At 41.0% G+C, this 15,347-nt stretch overlaps 1 protein-coding gene across 1 annotated transcript; it reads left to right on the plus strand.

Annotated features, from left to right (window-relative positions):
- The first annotated feature begins 5,495 nt into the window (after nt 1–5,495).
- Nucleotides 5,496–9,252, plus strand: LOC121366240. The gene is made up of 5 exons (XM_041490759.1): nt 5,496–5,652; nt 6,264–6,471; nt 7,811–7,946; nt 8,618–8,677; nt 9,128–9,252. The coding sequence occupies exons 2-5, from the start codon at nt 6,265–6,267 to the stop codon at nt 9,172–9,174; spliced, it is 450 nt and encodes a 149-aa protein (XP_041346693.1). The 5' UTR covers nt 5,496–5,652; nt 6,264; the 3' UTR covers nt 9,175–9,252.
- Nucleotides 9,253–15,347: the final 6,095 nt, after the last annotated feature.

Here is a 15,347-nt window from a genome sequence, read left to right on the forward strand (position 1 = left end):
CATTGTTGGTTTTTGTTTTAAAGATTGAAAAGCAACTAGGATGCCAGTATTGTCAGGGTTGAAGGCCTATTGGCAACATGTTTGAAATGAAAATCAACGGTTTATTTAAAATCTCGTTTTTAGTATCGTGTACTTGCAGCTTGGCTATATTATCGTGGGTGCTTGCTCGGATGTAGGATGTAGGGTTTTGAAGGTATGACTGGTCATGGGATCAATCGCCCTTGGTAGACAACCCAGTTGCCTTGTCAAATGGTATTGCTACGACACGTGTATTGGGTACGCGTGTGACGTAACGGTGGTAAAACGCTCGCTTGCTGCGCGGTCTGTTTAGGATCGATCCCAGTCGGTAGGCCCATGGGCTATATTTTTCGTTCCAGCCAATGCACCACGACGGGTATATCAAAGGCCGTGGTATGCTATCCTCTGTGGGATGGTGCATATAAAAGATCCCTTGCTGCTAATGAGTAGCCCATGAAGTGGCGACAGCGGGTTTGTTCTCTCAATGTGTGGTCCTTAACCATATGTGTGACGGCTGAGGAAAATGCGTTTGTTTAACGACACTACTAGAGCACATGGATTTATTAATCATTGACGGTCTTGGAGGAAACCCGCAAAAGTTTCCATTAATAGCAAGGGATCTTTTTATGCACATCCCACACAGGACAGCACATACCATGGCCTCTTGGATACCAGTCAGGTGGATTGGCTGGAACGAGAAATGGCCAATCCACCGACGGGAATCGATCCAGGCGCATCAACCGTGCAACTACGTCCATTTTTAGGGTTGGGAAGTAAAAAGTAAAGTTTGTTTTATTTAACGACGCCACTAGAGCACATTGATTTTTTTTATCTTATTGGTTATTGGACGTAAAACATATGGTCATTCTGACAGTTTTTATTTAGAGGAGACCCGCTGTCGCCACATAGGCTACTCTTTTACGACGGCAACAAGGGATGTTTTATTTGCGGTTCCCACAGGCAAGATAGCACAAACCATGGTCTTTGTTGAACCAGTTATGGATCACTGGTCGGTGCAAGTGGTTTACACCTACCCATTGAGCCTTGCGGAACACTCACTCAGGGTTTGCAGTCTGTATCTGGATTACAAATCCCATGCCTCGACTGAGATCCGAACCCAGTACCTACCAGCCTGTGGTTGGGACGTAATGCCAAGTACTAAATTCACGTTTGTATTTTAATATTAAACGGAATTTATGAACCTCTACCGCCTGTTTTTGTATATGATGAAAACAGTCTAGGCGATAGTGCCAAGAAAAGCCTATGCTCGATCCATGGCATGGCTCTCGCTGGTCGACCCATCCATCCCCCACCCAGCCCAAAGCGAATATTTTAAAAATATAACCCACTCAAAACACCCTAGCAGAAAGTTAACTCGCTACAGTCTAGACCCCCAATTCCTGCACACGGACCTTTATCAATATTAAAACAGTTTTTGACATTTTAATTTGTTCCTTTCCAAAGTGTTGGCACGGAGCCAAACCGTGGAAATAGACATGAAATATGACTGAGACCCTAGCAACGACATGCGGAAAAATGTCGGGCATGATGCTTAGATGTATGTATTGTACTAAAATGTATAAAGTCATTTAAGTATGGTCACACTTGGGGTTTAAATATTCTTAAGTTAGGAATGTTTATGTATACGGAGCCCAACACGTAGATGCAGATACTATGTTGGCTTCTGCAGACCTCGCGTTATAAACCTCAATGGGGCCCCATTGAGACTCAATAATACTCCCACATATCTGCAAGCTTGCGCATGTACTACGAAAATCTTGATTTCATTTATCTACATGATATATTAATGTTTACAGAAAAAAAAAAAGTTTTATTTCTACGCACTCAACAAAAGGTATTCACTTGGACATTTGAGGGCACTTGAAGATATTAAGAGGGGCTGTCGTCACTTCATGGGCTACTCTTTTCGATTAGCAGCAAGAGATCCCCCCCCCCCCCCCCCCCCAGGATAGCACCACCACGGAGCCATACCGTGGGCAATAGACATGGAACGAGAAATAGCCCAATGGGCTCACCTAGATCAACGACATGCGCGCATCGAGCGAGCGTGTACCACTGGGCTACGTTAGATGTCCCCATCCCCACCCCCAAAAAGGTATGATGCTTAGATGTATGTATTGTACTAAATGTATAAGTCATTTAAGTATGGTCACACTTGGGGTTTAAATATTCTTAAGTTAGGAATGTTTATGAATAAGGAGCCTAAAACGTAGATGCAGATGCGATGTTTTCTTAGTGCAGACCGGTCTCGGTGGCGTCGTGGTTAGGCCATCGGTCTACAGGCTGGTAGGTACTGGGTTCGGATCCCAGTCGAGGCACGGGATGATTTTAAATCCAGATACCGACTCCAAACCCTGAGTAAGTGCTCCGCAAGGCTCAGTGGGTAGGTGTAAACCACTTGCACCGACCAGTGATCCATAGCTGGTTCAACAAAGGCCATGGTTTGTGCTATCCTGCCCGTGGGAAGCGCAAATAAAATATCCCTTGCTGCGTGTCGTAAAAGAGTAGCCTATGTGGCGACAGCGGGTTTCTTAAAAAAACAACAGTGTCAGAATGACCATATGTTTGACGTCCAATAGCCGATGATAAGATTAATAAATCAATGTGCTCTAGTGGCGTCGTTAAATAAAACAAACTTTACTTTCTTAGTGCAGGCCCCTCTCTTTTTTCTCGGTATATTTTCCGAGGGAGCATGACGCGAACCTATAAACCTCGGTCGCGATGGTCTAGACCCCTCATTGCTAAAATACCTGCACATGTGAATGATATATAATGAATTAATGAATGGATGTTTAACGACACCACAACATAACAATACATCGGCTATTTCGTGTGTTAACAATGGTTAACACAAATGTGCTAATAGAGACATTCCCGAGTTTGCTCCATTGTAAGATGTTTCCGACAAATAAAATATTTCTACGATTAAATTTACATATTAAATATATTTTCTTGTTTAGAATATCAGTATCTGTATATTCAATGTGTTTCTGATCGTCTTAATATTTGTAAGAAGCCCAAACTGGATTTTGTCTTCAAATAATTTCGTACGTACCAAAAAATAGTTTTTAGGAAATAAAATGATATTTAACCTTTTACAAATATTAGAACGATTAGAAACACGTTTAATATACAGCCACTAATATTTTATACAGAAAAATATATTTGATATGTAATTACAGTCGTGAAAAAGTCGATAACATCTTAAATTACGGAATGCCCCTTTAACACAAATATATATATTTAAATTTCAAGTATATCGCCTGAAATAGGGTTCAAACTGACCAGTGTCATGTAGCCATTTCTTTAAAAGAATTTTGTAATGAGGCCCGTAGGAACCAAAGTTGGGTAGTGGTCCTGTGTTGTTTACCTTTATAAGAATATGAAGTATTTTGATACTACCCCTCCCCCTCACAAATGTCAGTGGCCCCCAATGAAAAGAAATCTTGACAATGTGGTCAAGGGATGGAGATGCAAAAGTGGCCGTAGAGGGTGGAGATGCAAAAGTGGCGGTGAACGAGTGGCGGTGAAGGGAAGCAGGTAAAATGTTGGTACTAAGGCGATGTTGTGGAGGGTGGCGGTGAAGGGGAGAACAGGAAAGCGATTTACCACTGAGCTACATTCCGCCCATACTAAGGAAGGAAGGAAAATATTTTATTTAACGACGCACTCAACACATTTTATTTACGGTTATATGACGTCAGACATATGGTTAAGGACCACACATATATTGAGAGAGGAAATCCGCTGTCGCCAATCCACTTTTCAATTAGCAGCAAGGGATATTTTATATGCAGCATCCCACAGACAGGGTAGTACATTCCACGGCCTTTGATATACCAGTCGTGGTACACTGGGTGGAACGAGAAATAGCCCAATGGGCCCACTGACGGGGATCGACCCCAGACCGACCGCTCATCGAGCGAGCGCTTTACCACTGGGTTACGTCCCGCCCACCCCTACTAAGGAGAGGAAAGACTGGGTGTTTAACGACACCCTCTTACACATCCGTTATGTTGGTTACATATGGTTGTTAACACATGTACGTGTGTTAACCTTCAAGACATACGACATACGACTAGCCCCATGGGCCTAATTCACGAAGGTCTCTTAGGCTCTGCTAGACAACAAAGCATCCTCTTTTGCAATTTTGCAAGTCTTTTAGCATTGCACTGCGAAATCGCAAAGTTGCGAGAGTTTAGTGAATTAGGCCCCAGGTCGCCAATGCCATACATCCAATCAAAAACTACACGGTGGAAATCGATTAGACTGTGACGTATAGTTAACCTGACATTCATGTGTCTGTGACGCGTACGTCAGCTACAAGTGCAACGACTGTAAATAACTTTTAGTCGAAAAAGATGTTAAAATTTGCTTAAATCCTGGTTTTTGAGGATATGTAAGAAATAGAATAATACATGTGTCCGTTAGATACAATTTATCTCACAACTCGTTGCTTAAAAACGTATCAAACTCACTTTCGCTCGTTAGATACATCTTAAAACAACTAACAACCATTAGATAAATGGTATCTAATGGCCACTCATGTAGTATTCTCTGTATAGCTGAATCTCCGGGGGAGTGATGAGAATGCCACCATGAACCATTTTTTCTTAATACTAAGTTATTATATTTTCATCCTTCACCCACACCGACACCCTCCACCCACACCCTCCACCGACACCCTCCACCGAAGAAAGGTTGACAGGTCATTCTCCCACCAGTCTTCGACTTTTACTCATTCTGCTTTAAAATGATAAAAAGGTTGAATGAAATGGCTTAAAAAGCATTAGGATTGAAACATTGTTTTGCGAACCACTGTCCTGAGTTTTCAAAATAATGCGTGTCAATATTTTATCAACAGTATTAATCATTAAACATATGGTCCAACACACCCGGCGCTGAAGTAACAAAGGTCGTGGTATGTACTATCCTGTTTGAAGCATATAAAAGATCCCTTGCTGCTAATCGAAAAAAGTAGCACAGTGAGTGGCGGTAACGGGTTTCCTCTCTCATTACTGTATGTCCGACTCCATATATTATAACCATAATGTGTCAAGTGCGTCGTTAAATAAAACATTCCTTTCTTCCTTCCAACACCTTGGTTGAGTGCTCGCTTGAGGTGCTTGCGTTTCAGGATCGAACCACCTCAGTGGATCCATTCAGCTGATTGTTTTTTCTCGTTCCAACTTGTGCACCACAACTGGACAAAGGCCGTATTTTCAATGTCTGAGAAAGTGCATATAAAAGATCCCTATAAAAGTGTAGCGGGTTTCCTCTTATGACTACGAGTCAGAATTATCAAATGTTTGACATCCAACAGCCGATGATTAATTAATCGATGTGCTCCAGTGGTGTCGTTAAACAAAATAAACTTGTTCTTTCTTCCTTCCAACAACCTGCAATGTGCATGTAATAAAACTACAAAAGTCACGTGATTAAAACAGTACGCACGTGCAAAAGTGTCAGCTATCGGAGTACGGATGGAACGTGCAAAAGGAAATAAGCGTTTGACCACGTGACCAGTTTATAGAGATAAATAACCGAAACCTAGTCGTTTGGTCATTTCAACGTGTTCGAAACAAAATTTGGTGTGATACAATTCTCATTGAAGTAAGTTTAATTTTGTGTTATTATTATTATTTTCTTCATATTTACTGCTGTTTAAAAAGTACAAAAGACATGAACATATCAGAATATTTCTGTAGTTTTAATTTGACAGATTCACTTGCACACTGACCCTCAACGCAGTTGTACTTCGTTGGGATGGGGGGGGTTGGGATGGGGGGGGATGGGGTTGTTGGGATGGGTTGTTGGGATGGGGGGTTGGGATGGGGGGTTGGGATGGGGGGTGGGATTGGGGGGTTGGGATGGGGGGGGGGGATGGGGGGGGGGGGGGGGTTGGGATGGGGGGGTTGGGATGGGATGGTGGGTCGTTGGCTGCCAGTGTATTGGGGCAAAAACAAAATGTGGGTAGGTTTTTGTTACCATGGGTAGCCTATACTTCAGTCGCACCTTCGCCCCACTCCCACCTTCGCCTTGTCTCACGACATTCCTCGGTCTTGTGTGGTAAACCCCCCCCCCCCCCCCCAACCAGACGTGGTACCTGCATATAAAATCCTATTTTAATCAATGGGGTGGGAGTATAGATAAGGGGTGGGGTAGGGGTACAATCTTTTACTGCGATATTATCTGAATGTGATTTTTTCGTATTCGGCTTACAGAATGAAGACTGCTTATTTCTTCGTACTTCTGTTGGCCTTGACCTTCGTCCCCGAGCACGTGGATGGTTGGTTTTTCCGGTCTGTACGCAGAATTCGCATCAGTCCGTACCACACGCTGGGTTGTATGGCGGCCTGCAAGTGGGCCAGGAGCTGGGCGTGTAAGGCCTGCAAGAGGAAAAGGGGACTCGATGTGCCGGATGCAAATGAGGTAACTTAATTTAAAAAAAAAAAAAAAAAAGTACTTTTAAATGACTTCAAAAAAGTAGTTTTATTTAACGACGCCACTAGAGCACATTGATTTTTTTTGATGTTATCGGCTATTGGACGTGTGAACAGGGTTTTTTTTATCTTATCGGCTATGGGTCGTGAAACATATGGTCATTCGGACAGGGTTTTTTTTTCGAGGAAACCTGTCGCCATAGGCTACTCTTACGACAGGCAGCAAGGATCTTTTAGTTGCGCTTCCCACAGGCAGGATAGCACAAACCATGGCCTGGTCGGTGCAAGTGGTTTACGCCTATCCATCGAGCCTTGCGGAGCACTCGGGGCTTTGGAGTCTGTATCTGGATTAAAAGACCGCTGGCCTAACCACGCCACGGAGGCCGGTACTTCAAATGAAGTAGCCTTTTCATTTTAAAATGGTTTTAACATAAGGGTGAAAAGTAATTAGGAGGGCTTGTAATATTTTACAAAATATTTTTTTTTTTTTTTATCTATGGAGTAGCTTTAACCATATCGGTTAAGATTACAAATTATGGTATTTGATTTAGTATCTGGGGAAATAGGCAGGCCCGTACACAGGAGGGGTGCGTACGCACCTCCATAGTCTGCCGAGGTCCGTCAGTGGATGTCTAAAAAAAAAAAAAAAAAAAAAAAAAAAATATTTGACATATTTTGAGGCAAAGAAACGTTTCAAATTTACTTCCCAGAATGCAGAAAAATGCATCTCCTGCATTCTAGATTTAAAAATATTCGGAGGGGCATGACTTGTAGTATACGTAGCCATGTAGGCGCAGTAAGACGTCATAAGACGTCATCGGTCTACAGGCTGGTAGGTACTGTTTCGGACCCAGTCGAGGCATGGGATTTTTAATCCAGATGCCGACTCCAAACCCCGAGTGCTCCGCAAGGCTCGATGGATAGGTGTAAACCACTTGCGCCGACCAGTGATCCCATAGCTGGTTCAACAAAGGCCATGGTTTGTGCTATCCTGCCTGTGGGAAGCGCAAATAAAATCCCTTGCTACCAGTCGTCGTAACCTTGCTATCTGTCGTCGTAACCTGTGGCGACAGCAGGGTTTTCTCGATAAAAAAAAAAAACCCTGTCGGAATGATTTCTTTCACGTCCAATAGCCGATAAGATAGAAATCAATGTGCTTAGTGGCGTCGTTAAATAACACTTTTTTCTTCGCAATTTTAGTATACCAAATCTTTTAGTTGTGATAACGCTAACGTACTTTTTGAAATACATTACTTTATTTGAATTAGGAAATTGATGACTGCAAAATTGTAAATTGTAATGTACTGAAAACTATACATTTATTCCAGGATATAGACGTGGTTATGCACGATCTGGATTTGGACGGAGATGGTTTTGTTGAACTTGTCGAGATCGCTCACGTGACCGGCCTGAAAATGTCCAATCCAATTCTACTGGCTAAATTCCGCAAAGCCGATACAGACGGTAAGAATTTACCTAGGAACCAATATGTACATTAAGTAGCATGTGTTGTACTTCCCCCGAGTTTTTAGCATTTTTATATTTTTAATTGGCAGTTAATGTTTGGTAGTCCCCTACCGGTCCAAGCGGAGATCAGTTTTCATCTCGGTCTGTCCGTAGTCCGTCCTAGATAATTGTGCAGATGTAGTTTTCAGAACTACTTGAGAGATGCCGAGGTGAATTTTTTTTTACATATAGCTTTATAATGTACTGTTGCTGATCGTGTTAACTTTCATGGCGATTTACCTACTTTTCAAGAGGTATGCTATTTAATCGACCAGTAAATTTCAGCGCGAGTGGACATACTGAAAATGATGAAAATTGTCCTGATCTATGGTAGTCGGACTCTACCGTCATACCGTTAAATGTAGAAAACTACCGAAACGGATGTGGATGTAGATTTATATGATATAGATATCTATATGTATTATCTATATCATTTATATTTTTCGCCCTGGCTTCACTTTTAAAGGCGGATACCCATGGTGTATGTAGAATAAAACTGTGCGTATAACATTTAGCCACGTGATGGCCATTTATTGGATTTTTAATTGGTATACCAAGAAGCCTGAACACGTAAAAGTATATTTGCTGTGCAGTTATAACATTTTTTTTATTTATTTTTTCTATTTTAGGTAATGGCAAACTGGACGTTCCTGAATTGGCAGTTTTCCACTTCGAGAACAAAAAGGAATGTGAGTAACCCCTTAATTTGTTTTTGTATCTGTATTTTGACAGTTCCGTGTACCCGTACTAAATTTCCTCGGCTACACCGAAACTTCAATGACGCTGACCGTGGTATGTTTTGTCTTGGAAAGGAATATTATAAAGACATGCCACAAAATAGAGATATAAGAGATATAAGAGATATAAGAGATATAAGAGATAAGAGAGATATAAGAGATAAGAGATAAGAGATAGAGAGATAGAGATAAGAGTATATATTATATATAAAATAATATAATAAAAAAGACCTGTGTTACAACATTGACTTTACGTTTCATGTTTCATGCTTGTATATCGCTAAATGTGTATGTACAGCATTCTAATTTGTTAATCTCTTTATGGAAACTATACTGGATGGTTTTTGATCATAAATGTAGAAGCCGCAGTAGCCACATGCACTTATGCATTTCTCATTTCAGTTCTGGAAGCCTTTGCCGAGCAAGCACATACGGCTGTGAAGCGATGATGCAGCACTGTTACGACGCATGTTGGAATACCACATGTCGTTCATGGGCGACGGTTTTCAATAAAATATAAAAGCCTACTTGTGTGTTTTTTTTTTTAATTTGGCAGTCTATGGGTTGTCGACTTATTTAGCTGTGTTTGGAAATGCAACTGATTTTTTTTTTTGAAGTTTAATTAGTTTCACTTAAATATATTTAGCATTGTCGGTAAAGATTTTCTCTTTACAAATTGTTACTCGTAAATGTGGTCGGGATGTAGCCCAGTGGTAAAGCATTCGCTTGATGCGCGGTCTGTCTAGGATCAATCCCAGTCGGTGGACCCTTTGGGCCATTTCTCGTTCTAGCCAATGCGCCAAACTGGTATAACGAAAGCCGTGTTATCCTGTCTGTGGGACGGTGCATATAAAAGATCCATAGCTGCTAATCGAAAAGAGTATCCCATGAAGGGCGACAACCTTCAAATTCAGGAAGGACTAGGCTACAGTGCATAGAATCGCCGTACCTCAACTTATTTTCGCCGATCGTACGTGAAGGTCGTAGGAATGCTGGCCGATGCACATGTCAACATGGTGTGAGAACCACTTGCATCATAACCAATGGCATTGGTTAAAGATTTGTCTAATGGTGGCGTTAGACAATGTTTAAATATCTGCTATTTGATGTCAAACATTTGGTAATTTTGATCTGTAACCGTCTTGAGATAGAAAATGCTCTACATTTTACTACATTTTAGTACCGATGGATCATTTATATGCACTACATCCCGCAGCTTTTGATATACCAGTGATGCACTGGCTGGAACGAGAGCTAGCCTAATGGGCACACCGACTGGGATCTATCCCAGAACGACCAAGCATAAAGCGAGAGCTTACCACTGGGGGAAAAATATCCGCCCGGTCCCCCCCCCCCCCCCCCCCCTCCTCTAACCCCAACCCCAATTAAAAATAATAATGGAGGGGACTGGGCGGATATTATACCAAATTCCACTCCTAGGTCCTGTCTATGGTTGGACAATAAGAGGTGTCTAATAACCTGTAACATGTGCTGCACATGTTTCAATTGCAATATGACTACCCTAGTAACGCACAAAATTAGATTTTTTTTTTTCCTTCAGGTACCCCCATGTTTCAAGCACAAAGACTTGACAGTGGCACTAGATGAAATAAAATTTGCAAAACTTTTTGCCCCAGATGAAACATAGCGGAGTAATTTTATAGTGGAAGGCTTAAGCAGCGAGGGATTTGGACCATAATTAAACGCACGTAATACCTTTAAAACAAAAAAAAAACAAAATATACACGCGTATTGACAAACGACAACCCTTAAAGGCATATTGTCGCAGACCACTGACCTATTTAATGGTCTAGCAAAGTATTACCTGAACACAAATAATTTGATTTGTTAATGGTCCATAATTCAAAAACGAAAATTGCCGAGAGGGTTGACATGGATTTCACTCCCATCGTGGTTCAGTTAAGGTGTCCAACAATGTAATTTTTTAGTTATCCATTTTTAGAGAAATAAGGTCCTTAAATCCGTGACAGTAAGCCTTTAACATTATTGTCTTGCATGAAAGGGAACTGATGAATTGGTTGGTATGTAGTAATTAAAACATATTAAACATTAAATCAAAAAGTTATTTAAGTTTTCTTCGAGTAAATTTGACAAACCCTCGCCAAACTATTTGGGTTAAATATCCTTTTGATACAGGGATGACGGCAGGCACGCATAGTTCTGCCTTTAGTCTGTGTACTACATATCGATTACTAATAACAATCCAGGTGAAACTGCGTACCTGGGTCCAGTAACATAAAGCACATGTAACACTTACGTCAGACGTACATGATGTGTGGCGTACGTCTGACATATGCTCCGTATTCATAAACGTACTTAAATCAATGTATGATACTTATTTAAGTACTTTAAGTATGTATTTAGGTATCTGACTTAAGTACGTTTATGAATACGGAGCCCGGGCTTTAACAGCATAAGTGTTTAGTCCTTGTATTAAAATGAAACTTAATCTATACAGTTTGAACGTTTCATTTACGTATTTTAAAAATGTTTTGGAGTTTTGTAAAAGTATGTGATGCTTGTATTCCAGCTTTTAACATTCTTTCGTGAAGTGGCAGTTTATGTTCTCTTTGATGCTAAATGATGGCTGGTGTTTGCCCGAATCTGAATAACCATTTATTCACATTGGCAAATGGCTATATAGGGTTGCAAATGAATCGTTTTGCATTTTTATATGGATTAAAACTAATATTGTAACTAAAATGATGGAAATACATGGTGAAGACATTTCAGACCAGCTAATTTTGCCCGTATTTGAAGATTTTCTGCAGCACTAGGGTGGGAGGGGTGTTTGTCAGGGTAGGTAGTTGCCCTCTCTGCTCCCCTCTTTGCTCCCTCTCCCCCTGTGTCGTACGCTTATGTATAGGGTTTTAAACTGACAAATGTTAGGCTCGTAGAAACCGAGGTGTGGTAGGGGTTCTATGTTAGATATGGAATTTTTGAAACTGCCCCCTCCCCCCCCCCCCCCCCCAATACAAAAGTTTATAACTGCGACAGTGTGGTTAAGGGATGAAGATGCCAAAGGGGCGGTGAAAGGAAGCAGGTAAAATGTTGGTACTGTAGGCGATAATGTGGAGGGTGGCGGTGAAGGGGAGACCAGGAAAACGATTTACCACTAAGCTACTAATAAAGAGAGGACTAAGGAGAGGAATGACTGAATCTTTAACGACACTATAGCCAACTCCGTGGGCATGATAAGAATGCCACCCTGAGCTAGATTCCGCCCTTACGAAGGGGAGAAACCATACCATAGCGTAGAACCCCCCTCCAGTCACCACCCCCCCCCAAAAAAAAAAACAAACAACAGGGAAATGTTTTATTTAACGACGCACTCAACACATTTTATTTTACGGTTATATGGCGTCCGACATGGCTAAAGACCACACAGATAGTGAGAGGAAACCCGCTGTCACTTCATGGGATACTCTTTTTCGATTAGCAGCAAGGGATCTTTTAAATGCACCATCCCACAAAAAGGGATATACCAGTCGTGGTGCACTGGCTGGAATGAGAAATAGCCCAATGGACCCACCGACCGGGATCGATCCCAGACCGACCGCGCATCAAGCGGGCGCTTTACCACTGGGCTACGTCCCGCCCCTATTTTTTAAAATGCAGAAGTTAAATTCAATCACAATATAAAGAAGTTTGTTTTGTTTAACGACACCACTAGAGCACATTGATTTATTAATCATCGGCTATTGGATGTCAAATATTTGGTAATTTTGACAGTCTTAAAGAGGAAACCCGCTACATTTTCCCATTAGCAGCAAGGGATCTTTTATATGCACCATCCGACAGACAGGATAGCACATACCACGGCCATTGATATGCCAGTCCTAGTGCACTGGCTGGAACGATAAATAGCCCAATGGGCCCACCGACGGGGATCGATCCCAAACCGACCGCGCATCAAGCATGCGCTTTACCACTGGGCTACGTCCCGCCCCTACAGTGTAAAGAGATGTGCAACAATATAAATATGCTGGGGGGGGGGGGGGGGGAGGTTTAATCGTGTTCGTGCAGAGAAAGATACATAAAAAGTGTTTTTGTTTAACGACACCACTAGAGCGCATTGAATAATTAATCATCGGCTAAACTCAAAGCAAATAAAGAACTTGAACTTGCTATTGGATGTCAAACATTTGGTAATTAAAGTGTGTTATGTTTTGTTTAACGACACCACATGACATAACTAATCATCGGTTGCTGGATGTCAAACATTTGGTAATTAAAGTGTGTTATGTTTTGTTTAACGACACCACATGACATAACTAATCATCGGTTGCTGGATGTCAAACATTTGGTAATGATGACTCGTAGTCATCGGATGAAACCCGCTACATTGTTCTATTAGCAGGAAGGAATCTTTTATATGCACTTTCTCACAGTCATGAAAGCACGTACCACGGCCTTTGGCCAATTGCAATGCACTGGTTGGAACGAGAAAAAACCCCAATCAGTTGAATCGATCGACGGATTCTGCCTCAATATGTATGAATTACAACTACAAACTACAAAAGTCACGTGATTAAAACAGTACGCATGTGTAAATGTGTCAGCCCCAAGTTGTCCGCGAATGTTTCGCTAACGTTCGCGAACTATTTGACTGGTTTCCGACGTGGCCATTTGGTATACTGTAAAGCGCATAAACCAGTCTAGCGGATGTCTTTTTTCTGCTCCGACAGCTCAGCAGACGGAGCACGGTTGGAACGTGCAAAACGAGATACACCTTTGACCACGTGACTAGTTTACAGACATAAATAACCGAAACCTAGCTGTTTGGTTGTTTCATCGTGTTCCAGCTTTCTGTGTGTTTAAAAATTATCATTCACGTAAGTTTAATTTTTTGTATATTATTATTAATGTGGGGCTTTTTAATGGTCAAGTTTCTTACTGTTTGAAAGTGCAAAATATTGACCCATTTCGGTAGGCCCCCCTCTCCACCTCCCCCTCTCCAGTGCTGGAGCAAATCCTCACATTAGGGCAAAAACGTTAACAATAATCGGGCAAAATGTGCAAACCTGAAGCCTTTTTACTATTGATTTCCATCATTCTGCCCACAAAATTAATGGTAATTCAGGTAATGCTCGCCTATGGTTTTTGGTTTAAAAATAAAGGATACGGGTATAGTTAAGTCTCAAGGACATTACAAAAAGGGTCATTGTAAAGGGGACTATTTTGAAAAATTGTTAGTTCAATGCATTTTGGACAATATTCACATCCATACAAACCACACGCAAGCGAGAGTTGGTAACTGTGCTCATCAAACCTTACAAACCCTCTTTTGAATAAAGGTTTAGCTATTCAATTTTTCATAATCGGCTTGTTTGAAAATTACCCAAAATTATCGCATCCCACTTGTCGGTGTCATTACAGCCGAACTATTTGCACAGCTGGTGATACGCCAATTGTCGTTTGCAACCCTATATTAGTTTGGCAGTAATGCTGAACAGAGAATAATACGTGAGTGGCTGTTAGATGCCATTTATCTCGCAACGAATTGTTTTAAAATGTATCCAACAAGCGAAAGTTTGTTTGATACTTTTTAACAGTTGTGAGATAAATGTTATCTAACGGACACTAATGTAGTAGTATTCTATTACATATCCTCAAACCAGATTTTAAGCAAGTTTTTAACATATTTTTCAACCCGAGTTATTTACAGCTGTTGCACTTCTAGTCACAGACCCATGATTGTCAATGTAATCTTTATTTCCATCGTATAGTTTTTTTATTGCATGTATGGCAGTGATCACCTAGGAGCAGCCAATCGTATGTCTTAAAATTGTTAACCCACGTACATGTGTAAACAACCATGTGTTATAAAAAAAAAAGACAAAAAACCCCCAAAACCTGGCGTTCTCGCCAACGGGTGTGTAAGAATATATATATATATATATATATATATATATATATATATATATAGTTGAGATTCGGGGATTTTCGTATAGTTCGGCAAAAATCGGCCTGCATGGCTGCATATACGCCTGATAAGTTTCCTTTGTCTTTTTGTATTTAGGCTTACAGAATGAAGAATGCTTATTTCTTAGTACTTCTGTTGGCCTTGACCTTCGTCCCCGAGCACGTGGATGGCTGGTTTTTCCGGTCTGTGCGCAGAATTCGCATCAGTCCCTACCACACGCTGGGTTGTATGGCGGCCTGCAAGTGGGCCATGAGCTGGGCGTGTAAAGCCTGCAAGAGGAAGAGGGGATTACACGTAGATGTAGTAGATGAGGTAACTATCTATCAAGTACCAAAAGAAAGCCAGTTTTAAATTAAACATTAAATACGGTGTAGGCTGTCATTTTCCATTTTCTCTTCTCGTTTTACTTTACAGGGTGAGAAATTGTAATTATGAGGGGTTGTTGGATGTAATTTATAATTACATCTGGAGTAGCGGCTTTAACCACATAGGTTACCGTTTACATCTGTGCGATTTTGTAATATAACCTAAAATATTCATGGTTGAAACTCATTTGCGCGATTTCAAATCGCACATATAAGACAATTTGTATCCATGAAATGATAAAATCTGCCAATTTATGTCTTCACAATTTGTTTTTATATTGAGTTTTTAGGATGTTATAAAAATATTATT

The sequence above is a fragment of the Gigantopelta aegis genome, unplaced genomic scaffold, assembly GCF_016097555.1.
Source record: "Gigantopelta aegis isolate Gae_Host unplaced genomic scaffold, Gae_host_genome ctg5064_pilon_pilon:::debris, whole genome shotgun sequence".
Taxonomy (NCBI): domain Eukaryota; kingdom Metazoa; phylum Mollusca; class Gastropoda; order Neomphalida; family Peltospiridae; genus Gigantopelta; species Gigantopelta aegis.

Excerpts from the sequence above, each read along its gene's own strand:
- LOC121366240 (XM_041490759.1), top strand. The coding sequence starts at position 6,265 with ATGAAGACTGCTTATTTCTTCGTACTTCTGTTGGCCTTGACCTTCGTC. Across the intron at positions 6,472-7,810 it reads ATGTGCCGGATGCAAATGAG|GATATAGACGTGGTTATGCA; the intron begins GTAACTTAATTT and ends CATTTATTCCAG. Across the intron at positions 8,678-9,127 it reads CTTCGAGAACAAAAAGGAAT|TTCTGGAAGCCTTTGCCGAG; the intron begins GTGAGTAACCCC and ends TTCTCATTTCAG.